The 23,810-nt window shown below is 46.9% G+C and overlaps 1 protein-coding gene across 2 annotated transcripts; it reads right to left on the bottom strand.

Moving 5' to 3' along the window:
- Positions 1–1,412: 1,412 nt before the first annotated feature.
- On the bottom strand, positions 1,413–23,489 carry CHAMP1 (chromosome alignment maintaining phosphoprotein 1). 2 transcript variants are annotated; one of them, XM_075091835.1, is made up of 2 exons: positions 23,233–23,489; positions 1,413–5,079 (listed from the first exon to the last, which is right to left on the bottom strand). In XM_075091835.1, exon 2 carries the CDS (start codon positions 5,016–5,018, stop codon positions 2,184–2,186), a length of 2,835 nt encoding a protein of 944 aa, XP_074947936.1. In that variant the 5' UTR covers positions 5,019–5,079; positions 23,233–23,489; the 3' UTR covers positions 1,413–2,183. The 2 variants fall into 2 exon arrangements, with proteins under 2 accessions (XP_074947936.1, XP_074947946.1); XM_075091845.1 differs by lacking the exon at positions 23,233–23,489 and adding an exon at positions 13,996–14,200.
- Between the last annotated feature and the right edge of the window lie 321 nt (positions 23,490–23,810).

Genomic DNA, 23,810 nt, shown 5'->3' with positions numbered 1-23,810 from the left:
TTTTTTTCTTTTGTCAAAAAAGAATGATCTCTGTACTCAAGAGCATTCATCCTTCTCCTCAGCACCTACAATAGGTCATCTGAAAAGAAAACAATAAATCCCCAATCTGATCCTACTATTCCTCAGATAAATTAGTTGAACCAGTTCACATTCCAGCAGATCCTCCTACACATCTTAAGGATCTCAAACTAGCATTGTGTAAGGGAATGGTGAAAGCATGCTTAGTCTGGACCCAAAAAATATACACACCAGAAATGTGCTTTAACTTTCAACAAGGTTTTTACAAAATTCTGTACTAAGAGAAACTGGAAAGCACCCATCGTGTCTGGATTTAAAGAGATTCAAGGCTCTACCACGAAGGGGACTTGCAAAGTTCATCTCCAAGAGCTATAAAGTACACCTTGACAGCTGTAAATCAAGATTAAAGAATCAAGTGGTCAGTTAGCAAGAAAAATAGGTGGAGAAACAGCACCAAGCCTTGATGATGGATTCCCAGGAATCAAAGAAGTTAACTGGTACACAGCAGTGAGAAACAAGTATCTCTCCGCAGTGATACATCAAACTTACTGTAAAGGTGACACCACTTGCAATGCAAACAAATCCTTCCTTGATTTCTTCCATTTATTCAAATAGTGTAAGGCATCTTTCTAACCAAATAACTGTGCCAAGAGTGATGAAATGATAGCTTTTATACAAAGTAAGACTACACTAGCAGAGCCTTAATAGCCAGGTGCTCTCTTTCAGATTTACGTCGTCACTTGACTTAGGGGGAGAGAGTGGGCTTGGTCCTGTGTGAGAGGACCCTGCAAGAAAGCTTGCTCTTAATAGGCAGCACTGAGAAGTCACCTAAGGGTAGAGCTTCAAACGCTTTTTCCCTTCCTTCCAGAAATCCTCTTGAAACACAAACAATGTCCAACATAGGCTTCAATCAAATCAATAGGAAGCTCTTCCGCAGGACCTTATACCTGGAGATTTTTTAGTATTAACACTCTCACCTTCACATTCTAAGCCAATATTTACAACAGCTTAAGTCTAGGCATAATTTAGCTTGAGGAGAATGGAACTTCCATTGTGCTACCTCCACTTAAAATCTATACTCCTGCTGAATGATAAAGTCCTTACCTTTTTTGAAAAATTAATGCACAAACTGCACAAAAGCAAGCATCCTAAATAACAGTGCACAGATTCCTGTTTTCCACGCTCTCCCTCATTTACATCTGATGTGTTTTTATGAAGCAGAGAAGATATTTGGACTAACCTTGCTTTCATAGACTAACAACTGAAAAGTTGAAGTATTCACAGCATTACTCCAGGAATACTTTGCATTTCCTGTTGCCAAAGATACTTAAAAGACCGTATGTTCAACAAGAAGAGCTTTGCTCTTGATTTGGAAAAAAAAGAAAAATGCCAAATGCCAGGTTGGGTTTCTTTTTATTGTTAAAAGATTAAAGCATAACATTTCACCAAATACAAGAAATTGAGGGGTTTTCTGACATTACAAACATCTGAATCATCAAGAGAAAGCATTGAGCTATACATAGTCCGATGTTAATCCATCAATTTAATGTATATTAGTACATGCTTAAAACATGGCCAAAATACAGAATCACAATATAAGTACCTTGATGCTTCTAAATCTGAGACAAGTAAGTCAGAGAATTGAGTGCAATGAATTTCCAGCGAATGACTATACACTCAATTACAACCTCAGGGCAGAATTATTCCAGAAGGATTGGTAGTTTCTCATGCCTGGCTCATTCACATTTGACTTGGTGAGAATTTTAATTTTGAGAATTTGATAAAAACATTTTGAAAAATACAACATTTAACAAATATGAAAAAACAAGTTCAGTCTTCACAGGAATATATGGATTCTTGCCACTCCAGTCCTTAATTGCCCATATGTTTTACAAATCTTTACAAAACTAATTTGTATCCATTTTGGTTTCAAAAACATAGTACATCTGAAAAATAAAATATGACTCTACCGATGGGTAATACAAAGACATGAACACGTATTTAAAATGACTTCCATTTCAGTAATACAGCTATAAGACAAGTTAAACATAGTACAATAAACCATGCATCTTCTGACTTGTCAGATCAGCTAAACTACTCAGTTAACATACACTTTTGAACACTTCTGTAAATTCAGCTTTTCTAGCACAAGGGAAAAAAACAGATTAAATTTGTTCTTCAAGTGGTTCAAGGCTGTCCAAGTGTTTTTTAGGTGTATCATCGCTATGACGGCTTTGGCAATGGGTTAAATGTTTCTTAAAGCCTCGGGGAAAATTTGATTCAAAATTACAACGTGGACACTTCAACAAACTTTGACCATGAGCAGCAACATGGTTTTTAAGAAGAGACTCCAAAAGAAAAGCTTTGCCACATATTTTACATTTGTATGGGCTTTGAACATTATGTTTGTTAACTAAATGGTGCAAGACTGCACCTTTTTTCATTGCACGACAGCAACAAATTTTGCAATAATACTTTCCCTTGCCACGCTTCATGTACTTTGCTATTTCTTCCTCAGAGATGAAAGCCTCTTTCTCTTCAGTAAACTGCAACACACACTGTGGCTGCATGGGAGTAGTTGCATCTATTTTGCCCTCTTTGCCATAATCAGATGACTCCATATCGTACTGCTCTTGGTCACTGTTGGATTCTTGCTCCTTTATCTCCATTGAGTCCACCTCTGTTTTTCCACACTCACTGCTATTTAGTTCAGAATCTGAGTTCTCCTGGTTTTCCTTCCTGGGCTTCTTTTTCGGGCATGAATATAACACATCTTCTGGTGATTCTTTGGCCAGTATTGATTGTTCATCCTGTGAGAATAAATCATCCAGTGGCTTCTGATCATCTAAACTGTGAGAAAGAAAGTCACTTTCACCAGACTCACTAGGTGTCTGGGGCTCGGAGGAAAAGCCTGGAGCAGACTTGTGAGGCTCGGAAAACAGGATGTTCTTCTGGATTTCAGAAGATACAGTAGTTTCGGCATGTCTCTGGACGTCAGAGGACAAAGCAGCAGCAGGTTTCTGCATCTCAGAAAATACAGCATGCTTTTGAACATCAGGGGAAACAGATTTCTGGGAGTCAGTAAAAAGAGCTTGTTTGGGGGTCTCGGGAGAAACAGAAGGAGAAAGTTTCTGGGACTCAGTAAAGAGGCCATGTTTCTGAATTTCAGGAGAAGCAGTTTTCTGAGACTCTGGAAAAGAAGTAGGCTCCTGAACTTCAGAGGAAATGGGAGCAAGTTTCTGGGCTTCAGAAAATAGGGCGTGCTTCTGGACTTCAGAAGCAACAAGAGCTGATTTCTGGGCTTCAGAACATAGGACGTGTTTTTGGCCTTCAGTGGAAGCAGCAGAAGTAGACACCTGATTCTGGGGCTCAGAAAAGACACCACGTTTCTGGACATCAGTAGAAACAGTAGGATTAGGTTTACGAGACTCTGGGAACAAAGCTCTTTTCCGAGGTTCAGGGAAATGAGCCCGCTTCTGAACCTCAGAGGAAGCAGCAGAGGTGGATTTTTGAGTTTCAGAAAAAAACATAGATTTCCGGGACTCAGAGAGTTTCCAAGATTCAGGAGATACTGCAGCACCAGGCTTACGGACCTCAGGAAAGAAAGAAGGTTTCCAAGACTCAGAGGAAACAGTGTGACTAGACTTTCGAAGCTCAGGAGAAACAGGGGGAGAATGCTTCCATGTGTCAGGGGACAGAACAGGTTTCCAGCCTTCAGGGTAAACAGATGAGATGGGTTTCCACGGCTCAGAAGAAACAAGAGTAGACTTCTGGGATTCAGAAAAGGACGTAGATTTCCACGAGTCAGAAACAAGCCTCCTAGGTTCTGGCGACACAACAGGGCCAGGCCTTCGGGACTCGGGGGCAGACCTCCTCGATTCTATGGATGCTGACATGGCAGGCTTTGGAGCCCAGGGAGAAACCGTGGGAGACTTCTGCACCTCGTGAGGTGTAGCTCTCCAGGGCTCAGGGGAAACAGTCGGACCAGGTCTCCATGACTCTGGTGAAACTGCAGGAGCAGGCCTCCGGGTTTCAGGAGAAGAAGCAGAAGCAGGCCTACGCATTTGAGAAGGATGCCTCCGGGGCTCAGGAGACCCAGCTGGGGCATACCTTCGCGGTTCAGGGGATACTGCTGGAGTAGGTTTCTTTGGCTCAGGCGACACAGCTGGGGAGTATCTGCGGGGCTCCGGAGACACAGCGGGAGAATGGCGACGGGGTTCTGGTGATACAGCGGGGGAATGCCGACGGGGCTCTGGAGACATTGCTGGGGAATGCCGACGGGGCTCTGGAGATGCAGCCGGGGCTGGCTTCTGTGGGTCGGGGGACACAGCAGGAGACGGCTTTTGTGAGTCAGGGGACACTGCAGGAGATGGCTTCTGTGGGTCGGGGGACACAGTAGGAGATGGCTTCTCTGAGTCTGGGGGTACAGCTGAGGCTAACTGCTCTGGATCTGGAGACGTGGCCTGGGCTGACTTTTCTGGATCGGGAGACGTGGCCTGGACTGACTTCTCTGGCTCTGAGGAAGTCGTCTGAGCTGATTTTTGGGGCTCTGGGGACACTGATGATTTCTGAAGCTTGGGGGAAACAACAGGTTCAGATTTGGGGAGTTCAGGAGAAAGGGCAGGTTTGCGCGACTCAGGGGAAAGAGTAGGTTTCTGTGGCTCCAATGTGACACTTTTTTTGGAGGAATCTGAATCTCCTTCTACCTGTTCTTTCCGCTCCTCATTCCACTTCTCAGGTGCTGCATGTTGTGCTGTGATGTGATAATACACGTTGCAATACATCTTGCTGGTAAAGAAACATTTGTGGCAGTGAAACAGTTTTGCACTTTTTTGATAAAATATAAGTTTACCCAAACCAGCAGCATCCATTTCATCACAATACTCTGGGTGTATGGTACCCATATGAATTTGTATGTTTTCATAGTCCGTTCCTCTGAAGCTGCAGTGATCACACTCTAAGCGCTCTGTGGTTTTACGTAGTATCTGCAACATGTCCATTTTTCTATGGTCAGTAACAGTTTTCACAGCACTGCACCTTTTAAGGAGCAAGCTTCAGTTCCTGCAATAAAGGCAAAAAAATCTGTATAGTTAGCTGTCAATTATTTCAACTCTTTGTCATTGCTAAATAACCACATGTGATTTTTTCCCCCTCCATTTTAGAAAGTATATCTTCTGCAGATACTAACTACTCCATAAAGAAATCCAAATACAGATTTCTTCAACTTCTGCAAACCATTTTACATCAGTAGAACTTGAAAAACAAAGCTTGTATTTAACAATGGGTCTTCCTATCTGTGTAAAAAAAAATCTGCAAGCAAATGACAAAAAAAGAACCCAAGTGATGAAGATCTAAGTTTGTTTCATATGATAAATGTGACTTGCTTTCTCAGTTTTTTTCTTCCCACATTTGAAGTGGCTTTATTCACATTACACATATAAACTGAAAACAAAAAGTACTTTGAAACAGTGCCACTGAGATCAAGCCTTTTCAAAGTTGCATCTTTATAATAAAATTTCAAAACAAAGTAGCTGGTTTTGACAAAGGCAAAAAAGAAAAAAATTCAAGAAAACAGCAGCCTAAAGCCTAGGCTCTGTTTTCGCCTGTTAAACACTATTTTTCTTTCACTAATTACATGAAAAACAAAAGCTGCTGCTCATAAATACTTCATTCACTTTGAAAATAATTTTTTCCATTCCATTATTTCATCTGCTCCCGTAATAACAACAAAAATACACATAAAAAACCCCCCAGCATTCACTTTTTCCAGTTGGAGAAGTTGACAGCCCTCCAGCCCTCTGTTTGCCTCACCCCAAAGATGGAAATTACTGTTTTTGTAAGACCAAAAAAAAAAAAAAACCCTCAACACAGAAATGCAGCATCTGAAATGCAAATAATTTTTAATGATTTGGCTAGATTCCACTATTACCAACAGGATTTACCCGGATGAGCGAGTACAATAAGCAGAAAACCAATTCTAACCATATTCTGTAAGTCATTTTCATGTAAATGTGGGAGGTATCTCTATGGTGAAAAGGAATATTTGGACATTTATGTGAAATGCACAGGCTTTTTTCTTGTAGGTTCAAATTAAACAGATGTTACATGATTATCATGCCAAGCTATCAACCTAATACACTGTTTCAAAACACACGAAGTTTTGTGTCATTTTAACATTAATTTTCCTGTCTAAATATATATTAGACTAACAACTAACCTAAAAATATGCATCCAAAGCGAGTTTTCTTAATTTATTCCTAAAGCATTTTTACCCTGGTTTCTTATGGAAATGAGGCTTACAAAAACACATTGCCCTACAGTCAATGCCAATCAAATTGGACAAAGCAATCCAGTCTCATTTTAAATTTCTACAAGTTTCATGAAAATCAGGAACTGAGTAGAGAACAAAAGAAGTGCCTCCACTGAGGCTAAGGCTGAATATTTCACTTAACAGTTACTGGCTCTGTTTAGCCTGTAATCGGTACATAAATGGTCAGTATGCAAATAGCCTTAAAACCGGCAGAACAAGCAGTGTCTGATTCAGTCTGTAATTAGGGAAAAAGAGCAGGCATTAAAAATACTACAGTCACAAACTGCTTTGGAGTTGGGGCAGGGAGAGAATGAAAGTAAGCAGTCCTGCTAAAGGATGACATGCGTACGGGAGGGAAAAAACCAAACCAAAATCAACCAACCAGGAAAGAGGGATTGGCTGAGGAGCAGAGGGCACAAATCCCTAAGAAATAAAGGTTCAGTAGCTCAGCTGCTCATGGAACTACCTCTCTGCACACATTATGCAAACACACTTCACATTAAGTCACAGGAACAGGTAGATTCCCCATCAGGAGGCTTGGCGGGACCACGGACAGAGCTTGAAGAGGAATCCTGCTTTACATCTATGAGACAAATGAACAGCATCTGACCACAGGCTGGCTACACATGAGAAGTAATTGTACTGCTCTACAATACTGAAGAGGAAGGTCCTTTTGGGTATAAATTGCAGTTTCCCAGCACTATTAGCAACCATACAAAAGACATCCCAAGATGTAGTCCACACCGCATTCGGTGTTGACCATAAAGCACCTCCCAACATCTTACAACAAACTTTATATTCCTGTAAAAGACTGAAACAAAATACAAAGAAAACAGTAGTGCTCAGTGGTCTGTATCTCTGCAATAGCTAATCACTTGTCAATGGAAAAAAACCCAAAGCAAACCATGTCTTAACACTCCAAAAGACCTAAAAGTCTTCAGGAATTAGAGTTTATTTTTTAGTTGGGGGATTTGGGGCTATGGGAGGAAAGGAAGATTTCATCTTGAAAACCAAAAATTCTGAATTCATCATACAAGCTGAAGAAAAAGAACTTTTTTTAACCAAATCACAGCAGACATAATTATGACAATAAGGACACACTGCACTAATCCCATTTGCAGAACCGAAAGGGAATTTATTACTTCCAAGCTGGTGGTAGTCCTGAATTGTCCATTTTTCTCTAGAAAACCAAAAAAGCTTGTTCCAAACTGAATTTATCATGGATTACAACAAAGGTTATGAGAAAATCTCTTCTACCCTCTTCATAATTTCGCTTCTCTTTACACATCACTTAACTGTTGCCCTTTCTGGAGTTTTCTGTTACTCATTCCTCTCAACTACACTTCACCCCACCTCCCATCCTCTCCTTTTATTCAGTCTTATCTTACTTCACAATGGAAATTTCCATTTTGATTACAAATGCAACAGTGAGAAGAGGTCACTGGCTCCCTTCCACAAATTGTCCACGTTCCTGGTAAGCTTTTTTGAGGAGCAGACTGTCGTGGTTTAGCCCTAGTCAGCCACCAAGCACCAACAGCCACTCATTTACCCTCCCTGCCTGGTGGGATGGGGGAGAGAATCTGAAGAGCAAAAGTAAAAAACTGGTGGATTGAGATAAGAACAGTTTATTAATTAAAATTGAATAATAAAAATAAATTGTAAAGAAAATTAAAATGAGAGAGAGAAAGAGAGAGAGAGAAACAAAATGCAGGAAAAGCAAGTCATACAACTGCTCTCCACCCACCGACCGATGCCCAGCCAGTCCCCAAGCAGCAATCAATTCCCCCTGGACAACTCCCCACAGTTTATACACTGAGCATGACATCGTATGGTAGGGAATATCCCTTTGGTCAGTTGGGATCAGCTGTCACAGCTGTGTCCCCTCCCAGCTTCTTGTGCACTCGGCAGAGCATGGGAAGCTGAAAAAGTCCTTCATTAGTGTAAGCACTACTTGGCAACAACTAAACCATCAGTGTGTTATCAACATCATTCTCATACTAAATCCAAAACACGGCACTGTACCAGCTACTAGGAAGAAAATTAACTATATCCCAGCTGAAACCGGGACAGTATCCACCCCTTATTCTATACCATCTATGTCATGCCCAGGTCCTACACCTTCCAATACATCCCAATTAATCACCACCACTTTTCCTATATTTTGATATATACACAAAGATATCATTCCCTTGGTCTATGAGCCATCCCCCTAAAATGTCCATTTAGTCCATGACTTTGGGCTTCATCTGTCATAACAGTCTTTCAGGGCCAGCGAGATGGTGTATGTGGCGTTGGATTGGTGCATGCTCATGCTGAAGCCAGTTTTGATTCCATCACCTCTGCACTTTGCTCGGTTTCATCAAAGTTCATTCTTCATTAATCTGGATGATTCTTACTGAAATACTATTGATATGGCTTATAGCAACCATAGTAGTGATGACATACCATATTATATAGCAGTTAACATTGTACCATTCAGTTCACCGGCTTTTTTTCACCCAGAATCAAATCCCCTTGAGGTACACATCAGACTTGCCCATCCTTCCACATTCCCCTCCAAGTGCACCCAGGTCCTTGAGCAAAAGCAATGCACAAATGGGTTTCCCTTTGCCCGAGGCAGGAGTAACCCAGACTGTCTTCCCCAGAATATTTTTAGGTGCACTACAGGGACTTTAACACCCTCTACAGTACACAAAAGTCTTGATCAGGCAGGGCCAGACCAACTGGCAGGCCCCCTGCCATTGACTAACCAGGTAGCCTTTGCTAAACATGTTTCCCAATGATTGAATGTTTGCATTGCTCTCAGTGTAGTCTTTAACAGTCCATCGTATCGTTCCATTTTCCCGGAGGCTGGTGCATGATAGGGGATGTGATACACCCACTCAAAGCCACACTCTTTGGCCCAGGTGTCTATGAGATTGTTTCAGAAATTAGTCCCGTTGTCTGACTCAATTCTCTCTGGGGTGCCATGTCACCACAGGACTTGCTTTTCCAGGCCCAGGATAGTGTTCTGGGCAGTGGCGTGGGGGACAGGATATGTTTCCAGCCATCTAGTGGTTGCTTCCCACCATTGCAAGCACATGGCACTTGGCTTGGCGGATTTGTGGGAGTGTGATATAATCAATCTGCCACGCCTCGTTGTATTTATATTTCAGCCATCATCCCCCATACCACAGAGGCTTGCTTGATTGCAGCGCATGTTTCACATTCATGGTTAACTGAACAATAGCGTCCATGGTCAAGTCCACCCCTCAATCAAGAGCCCATCTGTATGTCACATCTCTTCCTTGATGGCCTGAGGTGTTATGGATCTACCAAGCTATAAATAGTTCACCCTTATGTTACCAGTCCAGATCCACCTGAGCCACTTCAGTCTCAGCAGCCTGATCCACCTGCTGGTTGTTTTGATGTTGTTCAGTGGCCCGACTCTTGGGGACGTGAGCATCCATATGACATACCTTTACAACCAGGTTCTCTACCCGGGCAGCAATATCTTGCCACAATGCAGCAGCCCAGATGGGTTTGCCTCTACGCTGCCAGTTGTTCTGCTTCCAGTGCTGTAACCACCCCCACAGGGCGTTTGCCACCATCCAGGAGTCAGTACAGAGACAGAGCACTGGCCACTTTTCCCGTTCAGCGATGTCTAAGGCCAGCTGGATGGCCTTTACCTCTGCAAACTGGCTCGATTCTCCTTCTCCTTCAGCAGTTTCTGCAACTTGCCCTATAGGACTCCATAGAGCAGCCTTCCATCTCCGGTGCTTTCCCACAAGACGACAGGACCCATCAGTGAACAGGGCGTATTGCTTCTCATTTTCTGGCAGTTTATTATCCAGTGGGGCTTCTTCAGCACATGTCACCTCCTCCTCTGGCAATATTCCAAAGTCTTTGCCCTCTGGCCAGTCCATGATCACTTCCAAGATTCCTGGGCGACTGGGGTTGCCTACTCGAGCCCGTTGGGTTGTCAGTGCAACCCATTTACTCCGTGTAGCATCAGTTACTTGATGTGTAGAGTGGACCCTCCCTTTGAACATCCAGCCCAACACCAGCAGTCGGGGTGCCAGGAGGAGCTGTGCTTTAGTACCAACTGCTTCTGAAGCAACTCAAACCCCTTCACATGCTGCCAATATCTCTTTTTCAGTTGGAATACAGCAGGCTTCGGACCCTCTGTATCCACAACTCCAAAACCCCAGGGGTTGACCTCAAGTCTCCCCTGGTGCTTTCTGCCAGAGGCTCCAGGTAGGGCCATTCTCCCCAGCTGCGGTATAGAGCACATTTATTACATCTTGTCCCGCCCTGACTGGCCCAAGAGCTACTGCATGAACTGTCTCCTGTTTAATCTGTTCAAAGGCTTGTCGTTGCTCAGGGCCCCATTTGAAATCATTCTTCTTCTGGGTCACCTGACAGAGAGGGCTTACGATCAGACTGTGATTTGGAATATGCATTCTCCAAAAACCCACAACCCCTAAAAAAGCTTGTGTTTCCTTTTTGCTAGTTGGTGGAGACATGGCTGCTATTTTGTTGATCACATCCATTGGGATCTGATGATGTCCATCGTGCCGTTTTACTCCTAAAAACTGGATCTCCTGTGCAGGTCCCTTGTCCTTTACTTTGGTTTATGGCAAAACTGGCTTTCAGAAGGATTTGGACTATTTTCTTCCCTTTCTCAAAAACATCTTCCTGCTGTGTTGCCCCACACAATCATATCATCGATGTACTGAAGTTGTTATGGAGCTCCCCCCCGCTCCAGTGCAGTCTGGATCAGTCCATGGCAAATGGTGGGGTTGTTTCCACCCCTGGGGCAGTCGATTCCAGGTGTACTGGATGCCCCTCCAAGTGAAAGCAAACTGTGGCCTGCACTCTGCTGCCAGAGAGATTGAGAAGAATGCATTAGCAATATAAATTGTGGCATACCACTTGGCTGCCTTTGACTCCAGTTAGTATTGAAGTTCTAGCATGTCCGGCGCAGCAGCACTCAACAGTGGAGTGATTTCATTCAGGCCACGATAGTCTACTGTTAGCCTCCACTCTCCATTAGACTTCTGCACTGGCCATATGGGACTGTTAAAGAGTGAGCGAGTCTTGCTGATCACTCCTTGGATCTCCAGTCAACAGATCAGCTTATAGATGGGAATCAGGGAGTCTCGGCTGGTGCGATATCGCCACTGGTGCACTGTTGTGGTGGCAATTGGCGCCTGTTGTTCTTCAACCCTCAGCAACCCCACAACAGAAGGGTCCTTTGAGAGACCAGGCAAGGTACACAGCTGTTTAATTTCCTCCATCTCCAAGGCAGCTACACCAAAAGCCCACTTGTACCCTTTTGGGTCCTTGCAATACCTAAGGCAGTCCATGCCAAGGATGCATGGAGCCTCTTGCCCAGTCACGATGGGGTGCTTTTGCCACTCATTCCCAGTTAGGTTCACTTCGGCCTCCAATACAGTTAGGTCCTGGGATGCCCCTGTCGTTCCAGCAATACTGAAGGGTTCTGTGCCTATATAGTTTGATGACATTAGGGTGCCCTGTGCACCAGTGTCCACTAGAGCCTTATATTCCTGTGGGTCTGATGTGCCAGGCCATCAGATCCACACAGTCCAGTAAACCCAGTTGTCCCTCTCTTCCACCTGGCTGGAGGCAGGGCCGCTCTAGTCCTGGTCATAGTATTCCTTACTCACTTGTATTTACAAGTCAGGAGTTCCTTTATTAAAATCAGGAGTAAGATCAGCCCTTCTGCCCACTGGAAACTGGAGCCACAATCTTCCTGGAAGAATCCCCTGTGTGACTGTTCTTCCTTGCAACTCATATACCCATGCCTCTAGGGTCAAGGTAGCTTTTCCATCCCACTTCCTCATGTCCTCTCTGTGGTCACACAGATAAAACCAGAGGGCTCCCTGTGGTGCGTACCCACTATATCTTCCCTCTTGAGCAGAAGAACACTGACTCCTAATAGCTGAAATACTGGTCTGTACAGGTAGAGAGTAGGACCTACCCTCTTTAAGTTGCTGCAACTCCCAGCACAGTATCTCCACAGCCAAGACAAGGGAGGAAGATATACTTCCCTCATATTGCCGGAGTAGGCCAGCCAATTCATCCACCGTTTGTCCCTCTCTGTCCTTCCATGTCAGTACTGCCAACAAGTTAGCATAAAACACCGGTGCACTCCACACCAGCTTCTGCCATGTGGCTCATGCACCTGTCTTTATCTGGATCTCTGGATAGCTGCTTGTTGTCCAGGTCACCATAAATGACCCCAAGCACAGCTAATTCCCTCAGGTACTGGATACCTCTCTCCATGGTGGTCCACTTGCCTGGGTGATATATAACATCCTACTTGAAGAGATGCCTTTCCTTCATACCTGTCAGGAGTCACCTCCAGTGGCTGAGGGCTTGTGCTCCTTTTCTAATCACTTTGTCAATGCCCCCTTCCCTAGAAAGGGATCCCAGCTGTTTGGCTTCCTTACCCTCTAATTTCAGGCTACTGGCCCTGTTATCCCATTATCGGAGCAGCCAGGCGACAATGTGCTCACCTAGATGACAGCTGAAATCTTTTCCCATATCTCACAGCCCACTCAGGGACAGGGATCAGTTGATTACCATCTCATAAATGAGTTTTCTCTTCCTCCTCCTCTCCTTGTGAGGGCCCTGATTTTTCATCATCCCTTTCTAAATAAACTGAGTTTCACTTCCAAGATTTCTTCCTGTGTATAGGGGCGGCTGATACCAGCATGGGTTGGTTCCCTGGTTCAGCCACAGCGCCTGTCGTGGGGGTTGGAGTAGCCTGTCACTTCATAATCAAATCCAGAGACCCTCTCTTCCCCTTGAGGTACTGAATAGTCTTGAACAGGGCTTGGAAGGCATGGGCCAGGCCCCAGCATGTTGCAGCGATTTGTGTCTGCCTAGAACTGCCAGGGTGACAGCATATTTTTTCCAAATATTCTACTAATTTTTCAGGATTCTGCACTTGATCAGGGGTGAAGTTCCAAAACACTGGAGGTGTCCACTGTCCTAGGTGTTTGCCCATCCTACCCCACATACCCTACCATTTATAACTATCCAGCCTTGGGGGAGGTCTCTGGATGATATTCTTAAATTGCTTATTAACCTTAGACAAAACCGAAACAATATTCCCAAGAAATACCATTAGAAGTATCTTAACTATCTGAGGATGTTGAAGATACTGAAAAGTTATTGTAACAAAGGAGGAAGCATCATAGAAGAAGGTAGAAAAGGTGCCTTTCTGTATTTCCTCCATAAAAAGCCTCTCAGAGGAAGAGGTATAATCACTAATTGTCTCCATGAGGTGGTACTGAAATACAGTAATGGCTTCAGTACAGAGCTCAAATACCAGATTAAGCTCAAGGCCAGTGCTTTAGTAACAAATCTCCCAGGCAAAACATCGCTAATCACTGCAGAGCACAGCAAACTGCAAAAACCTGCACCAATCTTTAACATTAGCAAAAAAAGAGCATGGTGTAGATCAGAGAAACTAATATCGAGAACAGATGAATCAATTAACAGTTGTTAACAGGTGGGATGGGGGAGAGAATCTGAAGAGCAAAAGTAAGAAAACTTGTGGGTTGAGAAAAGAACAGTTTAATAACTGAAATAAAATATTATTGTTATTATATAATAATAAATCGTAATGAAAAGGAGAACAACAATCATCTGCCAACCTGACAGGGAGTCACGAGAGGTTTGCTGTCTTCCAGGAGCTAAGATCCGAGACATCACTGAGAGGGTGCCACACCTTGTCAAAAGCACTGATTACTATCTTCTGCTACTCTTCCACATGGGCACAAATGATGCTGCAAGCCAGAGTCTGGGCAGAACTAAGCAAGACTATAAAGCTCTGGGACAGCAGGTGCAAAATATTGGTGCCAAGTTACCTTCTCCTCCATACTACCTGTCGGAGGAAAATGGGCGACTAGAAATAGGCAAATAATACAAATCAACTCCTGGCTACATGGCTGGTGTCAACGTGAGGGTTTTGCCTTTTATGACAATGGGACATTCTTCAACAGCCATAGGCTGCTGGGGGGGGATGGACTCCACCTGTCTGGAAGGGGCAAGGGAATCTTTGGCAGCAGGCTGGCAAACTTGGTGAGGAGGGCTTTAAAGTGAGGAACTCGGGGAGGGGGACAAACTGGCAATACTAATGCCATCACACACAATGGGGGAATAACACAGGACAACCTGAGCAGTGATAAAGGTGCCGTAGTGGCCTCATGCGATGGCAACCAGGAGACCTACCACCTCAAGGGTTTACATGGCTGTAGTGGGTCCTCAAACACCCCTCCGGGGAAATCTGTATGCTCAGGTACCTTTCCGAAATGCCTGTACACCAATGCACGCAGCGTGGGGAATAAACAGGAGGAACTAGAGGTCTGTGTGCGGTCGCAGGGCCATGATCTCGTTGCAGTCACAGAGACATGGTGGGATAACTCGCATGACTGGAATGTGGTCATGGATGGCTACAGGCTTTTCAGGAAAGACCGACCAGCAAGGCGAGGTGGGGGAGTTGCTATTTATGTGAGGGAGCAACTGGAATGCATTGAGTTCTGCCTTGGAGTGGAGGGAAAACAAGTTGAGAGCTTTTGGGTAAAAATTAAGGGACAGCCAAATATGGGTGACAGTGTTGTGGGTGTTTGCTACAGGCCACCTGATCAAGAGGCAGTTGATGAAGCCTTGCAATCGCAGGCCCTGGTCCTCATGGGGGACTTCAGCCACCCTGATATTTGCTGGAAAAGCAACACGGCGAGACATGCACGATCCAGAAAGTTCCTACAGAGCACTGCGGACAACTTTTTGATGCAGGTGGTGGAGGAGCCAACGAGGCGAGATGTGTGCTTGAACTTTTCCTAACAAACAAGGAAGGGCTGATTGAGGGTGTGAGAGTTGGGGGTAGCCTTGGTTGTAGTGACCATGAGATGGTCAAGTTTAGGATACTGTGAGGTAGAAGCAGGGCTATGAGTCAGGTTACAACCTTGGACTTCAAGAGGGCCAACTTTGGCCTCTTCAAAGACCTGCTAGGAGGAATCCCATGGGCTAAGGCTCTGGAAGGCAGGGGCGTCCAAGGGAGCTGGACAGTATTCAAGGACTTTGTCCTCTGAGCTCAAGATTGGTGCGTCCCCAGGAGGAAGAAGTCAGGCAGAGGAGCCAGGAGACCTGCATGGGTGAGCAAAGAGCTTCTAGAGAAACTGAAATGGAAGAGGGAGGTTCACAGTATGTGGAAGAAGGGACTGGCCACTTGGGAGGAATATAGGAATGTTGTCAGGGTGTGCAGAGATGTGATGAGGAAGGCCAAGTCCCACTTGGAATTAAATCTGGCAAAGCATGTCAAAGATAACAAGAAGGGCTTCTTTAAATACATCAGCAGTAAAAGGAAGACTGGGGATACAGTGAGCCCACTGCTGAACAAGGACGGGGCCCTGGGGACACAGAATGCAGAGAAGGTAGAGTTATTGAATGCCTCTTTGCTTCGGTCTTTACTGCTAAGGCTGGCCCCCAGGCATCTCAGCCCCCAGAGAAGAGAGGACAAATCCGGAAAAAGGAAGATTTACCATCAGTTGAGAACGATTGGGTCAGAGATCACCTACACAAACTGGATCCTCGCAAATCCATGAGCCCCGATGGGATACACATGCAAGTGCTGAGGGAGCTGGCGGATGTTCTTGCCGAGCCACTCTCCATCACCTTTGAAAGGTTGTGGAGGACAGAAGAGGTGCCCAAGGACTGGAGGAAAGCAAATGTCACTCCAATCTTCAAGAAGGGCAAGAAGGAGGACCTGGGAAACTATAGGCCAGTCAGCCTCACCTCCATCCCCAGAAAGGTGATGGAGCAGTTCATCCTGGAGGTCATCTCCAGGCATGTAGAAGAAAAGAAGGTTATCAGAAACAGTCAACATGCAAAGGGAAGATGATGCTTGACCAACCTGATAGGCCTTCTATGATGGCGTGATTGGCTGGGCCAATGAAGGGAGAGCAGTGGATGTTGTCTATCTTGACTTCAGCAAGGCATTTGACACTGTCTCCCATAGCATCCTCACAGGCAAAGTAAGGAAGTGTCGGTTGGATGAGTGGACAGTGAGGTGGATTGAGAACTGGCTCAACAACAGAACTCAGAGGGTTGTGATCAATGGAGCAGAGTCTGGATGGCCTGTCACTAGTGGTGTTCCCCAGGGATCTGTGCTGGGTCCAGTCCTGTTCAACATATTCATCAACGACCTGGATGAGGGATAGAGTGTAACCTCAGCAAGTTCACTGATGACACCAAGCTGGGAGGAGTGGCTGATACACCAGAAGGCTGTGCTGCCATCCAACGAGACCTGGACAGGCTGGAGAGCTGGGCCAAGGGGAAACTCACGAAATTCAACATAAGCAAGTACAAAGTCCTGCACCTGGGGAGGAACAACCCCAGGCACCAGGACAGGTTGGGGGCTGACATGCTGGAAAGCAGCTCTGTTGAGAAGGACCCAGGAGTGCTGGTGGGCAGCAAGCTGACCACGAGCCAGCACTGTGCCCTTGTGGCCAAGAAGGCCAACGGTATCCTGGGCTGCGTTAAAAGGAGTGTGGGCAGCAGGTTGAGGGAGGTTATCCTCCCCCTCTACTCTGCCCTAGTGAGACCACATCTGGAGTACTGTGTCCAGTTCTGGGCCCCCCAGTTTAAGAAGGACAAGGAACTGCTTGAGCAAGTCCAGTGGAGAGCTGCCAAGATGATCAGGGGACTGGAGCATCTCCCTTATGATGAAAGGCTGAGCGACTTGAGTTTGTTCAGCCTGGAGAAAAGACGACTGAGGGGGGATTTTATCAATACTTTATAAATATCTAAAGAGTGGGTGTCAGGATGATGGGACTAGGCTCTCTTCAATAGTGCCCCATGACAGGACAAGGGGCAATGGGCACACGTTGGAACAGAGGAAGTTCTAGCTAAACATGAGAAAAAACTTCTTTCCTGTGAGGGTGACAGAGCAGTGGAACAGGCTGCCCAGGGAGGGTGTGGAGTCTCCTTCCCTGGAGACATTCAAACCCCACCTGGACATGTTCCTGTGCCCCCTGCTCTACGTGTGCCTGCTCAAGCAGGGGGGTTGGACAAGATGATCTCCAGAGGTCCCTTCCAACCCCAGCCATTCTGTGATTCTGTGAAAAAGAGAAACAAAACCCAGCAAAAACAAGTGATACAACTGCTCACCACCCACTGACTGATGCCCAGCCAGTTCCCAAGCAGCGATTGCTGCCCCCCAGCCAAAACCCCCCACCTTGTACACTGAGCATGACATCATATGGCAGGGAATATCCCTTTGGTCAGTTGGGATCAGCTGCCCTGGCTGTGCCTCCTCCCCTCCCAGCTTCTTGTGCACCCAGCAGAGCATGAGAAGCTGAAAAAGTCCTTGACTAATGTAAGCACAGCTTAGCAACAACTAAAACATCAGTGTGCTTTCAACGTTATTCTCATACTAAACCCAAAACACAAGCACTGTACCAACTACTAGGAAGAAAATTAACTCTATTCCAGACAAAACCAGGACAGAGGTTATTCTGGAACTGGAGAAGTTACAGGCACTTCCTCCTTTTTATCTCCAGACATTTAAAGGTTAACATTCAAGCCTTTGGCATAAGAAATAACATGAAAGAGTTGGTGGTACTTTCTCTCACACTGCCATCACTTACCATTTTTAATTTTATAACTTCAGTACACTGTAGCTGGCAGTCACCGAAGCAACTGCCTCTTCTGCTGAAATCTCTACTTAATTAAGGCATAGTACTGAGCAAGACAACTCTTTGGTATTGCAGCACCTTAGGCCATGACGCCATGGAATAGTAAATCTAGTTTTAGAACAGGGACTGCGAGACCAATAACAAACTTGAACAGGGCTGAGCCACTATTAACTCATGCTGTCAGTTTCAGTTTGTTGAAACACTTCTGAAGGAGTAAACTCTGAAATGTTGCTAGTTCACCCAGCACATATCTGAATAGCTAGTCCATAAGATATTCCTGTCAATCCCTCCTGAGCCCTTCTCATTCTGAGCTCAAATACCACTGTCTCTACATAGCTCTGATTACCGCCTTCCTTTATACTCAGATTTGTCACACATATAACTGTCCACTTCACATTTCTCTTTGCCATCAACTCCTGCATCAGAACTTGTCTTGCGCTGGATCCTGCCTTGCCTAGTTGAGTGCAAGTTTGAGGAATAGCGTGTCACTGTTTTCTAAACAGCCCCATGGCAGCCATGGGACAGTCCCAGAGACAGCCAGGTGAGAAACCACATGCTCAATAACCAGGTCCTCATGGCTTTGGAGCTGCATGAACTCTGATGTTATCTGTACTCAGTGGCATCTCTTTGGCAACACTAAAAAAAGATGGACCACACTCCCTCTGCATAAATGCTTTATTATAGACATCAAAGGGACGTAGGTCTGCACTGCTCCAACTCAAACCCATAAAAAGGGAAAGGAAAATAAGTGGTGCTATCGAACTGGCAGGGTGCCCCATGTGTACTGCAGAGAACTTGACCAAATACTAAAACCAAAAGTAGTTCCAGTTGCCTGAAGCCCTTTGAGGGAAGGTATGAATTTCAGGATGAAGATCAAATTGTCATGAGAGACAGGCCTCCCACAAAACACAGCAGAAGGGAGATGGCCACTAGAGTATCTCTTGAGCCTGCTGAAGACTCCTAGGAGACACTAACAAGCTGACACCCCTCCAAGTACAGATAACTGCTGTGCAGGTCCCCAGCCACTTTGTTTTGCTGAACACTCTATCAGGCCTCACCTGTTTTGTAAAAACAGTAGGCCCCTACTAAAACTTGCAGTTACGGAACGTGCCATGCCACAGTGGCTATAGCTGAGGCTGTGGTGCGTGCCACCTTAAGACTACAAAGTGTACCACGTTCCTTAATCGCTATTTCTGCATCCCCTCCTACTTTTCTCACTTTTCATGGCTGCAACACTGAGAAAACAAATACAGATACAACCAAACAGAACTAATTATCTATCCTAAGAACACATTACTGTTGAAGCAGAAGCCTGGGCTCAGCATTTACGTTTGTTCTGTGCCCACATCTTGTCTCCATTTCAAGATGAAATACTAAGATTCAGCTAAGATTCTGGAGTTTGCAATACTAAACTTTAGCTTAAGGCAGCCAAGACTTGTTCAGCGTCTTCCTGAGACATGAAGATTTCCACTGAAATCCACCTGAACAGGTAAGTGCTTCTGTCTACAGGCTCACTCTACCCACAGATATCAAGCACAGTAATAGCATCAGCACCAACTCAGCTCTTAGCTTGACTAAAGGTTTTTGCTGACCTCAAATGACATACATCAATGTCTATCACTCGGGTTAAAAGCTGCTTGAAGAGACCCAGAGATTGCAGCAGTAGGACAACCAGTCTCTAATGCTGATCCATCAGCCACGTCTCCTCATCCCCCTTCTTTCATGCATGTCTAGAACCTACATAAAAAGTTTCCTACTACCAGCTTTCTCCTCTCCCCACAGAGACGCTGAAGATCCTTAAACCAGTTTCTGTCCCCTACACTGCAATTCTGGCCATAATCTCTTCCACCACAGGAAGGGCATTAAACAGCAGGGGAAAAGGATCAGTAATGAGGACCCATATCCACCTGAGAAAAGAACAAGCATCACTACTTTTCTTGCTTGGTCCTCAGCATCTGAGAGGCCAAAGTCATGATTCAGCGGAAAGAAAAAGTACCCAAGAAGTCAGAGGCAATGACATAAGAGCAAATTCTGAAGCTGACTGTGAATATTGCAGGGCAACCACAAAGCACAGTCAAATAGCATCAGCAATCTCTGTTCAGCTCATGTTAGACTAAGCAATAGGAGTGGCCTAAGCTAATGCACAGAGCAAACAGACCTCGTGGTATCTTCTCAGCCACTTCAGAGCCAGTTTGATGGATTCAGTATCGCATCATCCATGAGGATCCCACTAAAGATTAAGCCATACTTCTTACAACCTCTCAAAAGACCTCCCAGCAAGAAAAAAGAAATGTGCAGGAGATACTCTTTATTAGAAAGAATCCACCCAGGATATGATATAACACTGACTCCGGCAGCTAACAAGATGTCTCCACTTCTCAACCCCATTCCAATTTCATAGCTACACACCTACTAATGATTTCAGGTTATTTTTAATAAACACATTCTACGTTGTGTTGCGACATTTAAGACACGCCTGCATCTTTCCTCTATAGAGGATAAGCTGTGACTGTCATGAGGCAGTGCCAGAGGGAAGCAATGAGGGACTCAAAGCTAAAGGTCTACACTGCCTGTGAGCACAAAAAAATCACAGGTTGCTTTTAATATGACATGTAGAATTTCAGAACACAACAACAAGTAGCCTGTCACATCATTCTTCAAAATCACACTGTCTTGGTTCTCAGTGGCTGAAGGATCTACACCTCTTTTCCTCTCAATAAAGGATTGATCCTGGTGAGATACAAGCAGATAATGAGGACATGCAACACACATCAATGATACCAGCAAAGTTGGGAAAGACCTCTAGAAGAAAGTCCTCTATTTTCTGTGATTCCCTACATTCACATTGGATTCCCTACATACAATGTGAGCGAAGACTTAAAAATGGTGCTGCCATCCACACAATGTTGAAATGACAGGCAACACACCAGCGGGAAGTAGAGGTGTCCCATGACCTCCTACTCAACTTCAAGACACCATTCTATCTATCATTACGTTCATCAAGTAAAGGACAAAGCCCATACTTCTGAGAATGCTCACCTTCCTAGGATAATCCTCCAACCTTTACGGAGCAGTGCAGATCACAACTCCACTCTGATAAGCACAAGTCACCACACAGGAAGGGTGGCTGCTCATTTTTATATCAGCCTTGGAAATTTGTTGCAGGCAAACAGTTCAGCCATCTCCTCTATCAGTGAAGAGGGCCAATGGTAAAGTTTGTTCCCAGCACAAGAAAGCTGGGTACAGCTGCATCACTGCCTCTACTAGGCAGGAGCAGACCCAGACTATTGCTGTGCTTAAGCAAAAGGGAAAATGACATGTTCTTGCAGTGCCAAAAGTAAATGGCAGCCTGGTGGCACCATGATGCTTCTTTTGAAATTACATCCCTGGGTTGTGACTGACAAAAGAAACAGAAGTTTAGCTCCTAGAGGCAGCTGCACACATCCCCACAGTGCAGCAAATGAGGCACTTCACAACACAAACGGCAAGTAAGGGGGTCAGCTCCAAGGCACCGTGAACAAGACAGGCAGTGCTATGCTAATCCAGCAGCGTCTGCAGGAATCCGACTGTGTCTTCACAGCCAAACTCCCACCTACCAGCCCATCTGTACAGGCTGAGTTCCATCAGCAATGACAGCTGACCCACGTCTTTAAAATGACACACCTAAGTAAGGCACAAACGCCCTGACCTGACCAGCCACTGAAGTGGTGACATACGCTGTGAGAACTAGCAAGACACCAGATCCAGGTAGGAAACGGCTGTATTATGCGGTCCCATGTTTCCAGGAAAGGTTCAAGTCAGAAGGAAGTCGCAAAGTGACAATGCTTGATGCACATGCCGATGACTCAAGAAACACAAAGGGGACAGAACTGCAGTGGTTTTGCAAGATTTCCACCTTTGTTAAGAAAATGACAAGTCTACACACTAAGATTAGATCTTAGTGCAAGATCTAAAAGGCTAACCTGCAGAATAATACCAATGTACCCATGACAGACTGGGGGCAGGAAAAAATTAATTCCATGTACTTGTGATAGGGCTTCCTAACTCCACATTCACAACTCCACATAGACAGCTTCCAAAAATGGTCCCAGAAACCTTATTTCTGCAGCACTGAACCTGAGCTAATGAAGTGCCGCTGGACCCACCGGAGCACACGATCTAGCCAGGAACTGTGAATTGAGGTGAATCTTGGTGACCTCAGGCAAAGATTTCCATTTACATTATCCTGAAAGCACATGTGGTTCAAGGTGAGCGCATGGAAGAGAAAAACGAAATCCGAAGGCTCTACGTTCCTGACTTGTAAGCAACTCGCTACAAGTCAAGCTGACAGTTACCCCTCTTCTAACAGTGCTGAACTGTCATTGACTAATGCAGCTCTCCTCAAGCATCAAATCCTCCTAACACCTGCACCGGCTACTACCGGCCACTGCTGCCCCAGCCCGCCTCTTGGCTCCACAGAGCGAGCGCAGGCGGCACGAACGAGCCTCCTTCGGTTCGGAAGTCGGCTCTAAAACGCCACCAACAATCGACTGGCTTCACCCATCCCTAACGGTGCAAGGAGGCGACCCAAGTGACACGATTGGAGCCAACGCTCATATCAGGGGCGATGCGGTCCCTCCTGGCGGTTATTTCTGTCACGAGTGATGAGGAGGGTCCCGCCGGGGACGCGTCCCGTGCAGAAACTCCCTTTCCCGAGGCATCCCGCAGCGTTTCGCTACCGGGAGAGCGGGACTCCCGAAGTGCTCCACCTGCTCCCCGTTCCGCTTTAACTTTCTCTCGGGAGGGGGATGCGCTGCGGACGAGGCTTTCCGGGGTGGCCAGCCTGCACCCCCCCGCGCCCCCCGGAGGGCCGCTCCCCGCCGGGGCCGGGGGCCGCGCTGCCCGCCCATTCATTCCCGTGCCGCCGGGCAGTCTCCCCGCCGCCCCCCCCCACCTTCTCCCGCCCTCCTCACGCGCGGCACCGCCGGTTTTGTTCCCCCGCGCCGGTAACAAGCGCCTGCCCGACCCCCGATCCCCCCCGCAGCGGCCCCACGGCGCGACGGCGCGGCGGGGCCGGCCCAGGGGAAGGCCCAGGCCCGATGCCCAGGGGGAGGGGACCGGGCCGGGCCCCGGCCGGCCGCTGTGTGCGTGCGGCGGCGGCGGCGGCGGGAGCGGGCTGCGGGGGTGTGGGGGGAGGGACCCCCCGCCCGCACTCACCGTTGAGGTTCCTCCAGGGCGGCGGCGGCAGGGCGGGGGGAGGGGCCGGGCGCACCCCCGCCGATGGCGGTGACGGCAGCAGGCCGGGCCGGCAGCGCTGGCGGGCTCGGGCCGCACGAGGGGCGGGGAAGAAGAGGAGGAGGAGGAGGAGGAGGAAAGGGGGGGAGGGGGGGAGGGGAGGGGACGGGATGGGGGGCTCCGGGAGGTGGCGCGCGGCCGAATAGCGGCCGCTTTACGGCTCCCCCGGGCCCGCCCCCCGGCCAACCGGAAGCGCCGGCGCTGGGCCCAGCCTCGCCACCGCCCTCTCCTGCCGGTGGCGGCGGCGGCGGCGGCGGAGGAGGCGGGCGGGGGGAGAGCCCCGGCAGCACAGCGCGCGGGTCGAGTCACGTGCCGCTGCTGTGGCGGGAGAGGGCAGCCGGCAGGGGGCGCTGCCGCACCGGAGGGGGTCGCGCTGCTGGGGGGGGGCGGTGGGACGCCTGTCGAGAGACCCCCCCTTCATCCTCCTCCTCATCCGCCGCCGCCGCCGCGGCTCCCTGTGTTCAGCGGCTCCGTTGAGGCCCACCCGGTTCCCGCGCCCC

This window comes from Phalacrocorax aristotelis, chromosome 1 (genome assembly GCF_949628215.1).
Source record: "Phalacrocorax aristotelis chromosome 1, bGulAri2.1, whole genome shotgun sequence".
NCBI classification, from domain to species: Eukaryota; Metazoa; Chordata; class Aves; order Suliformes; family Phalacrocoracidae; genus Phalacrocorax; species Phalacrocorax aristotelis.
Note: the sequence above shows the minus strand (reverse complement) of the source record. Positions and strands in the feature narration are given on the sequence as shown.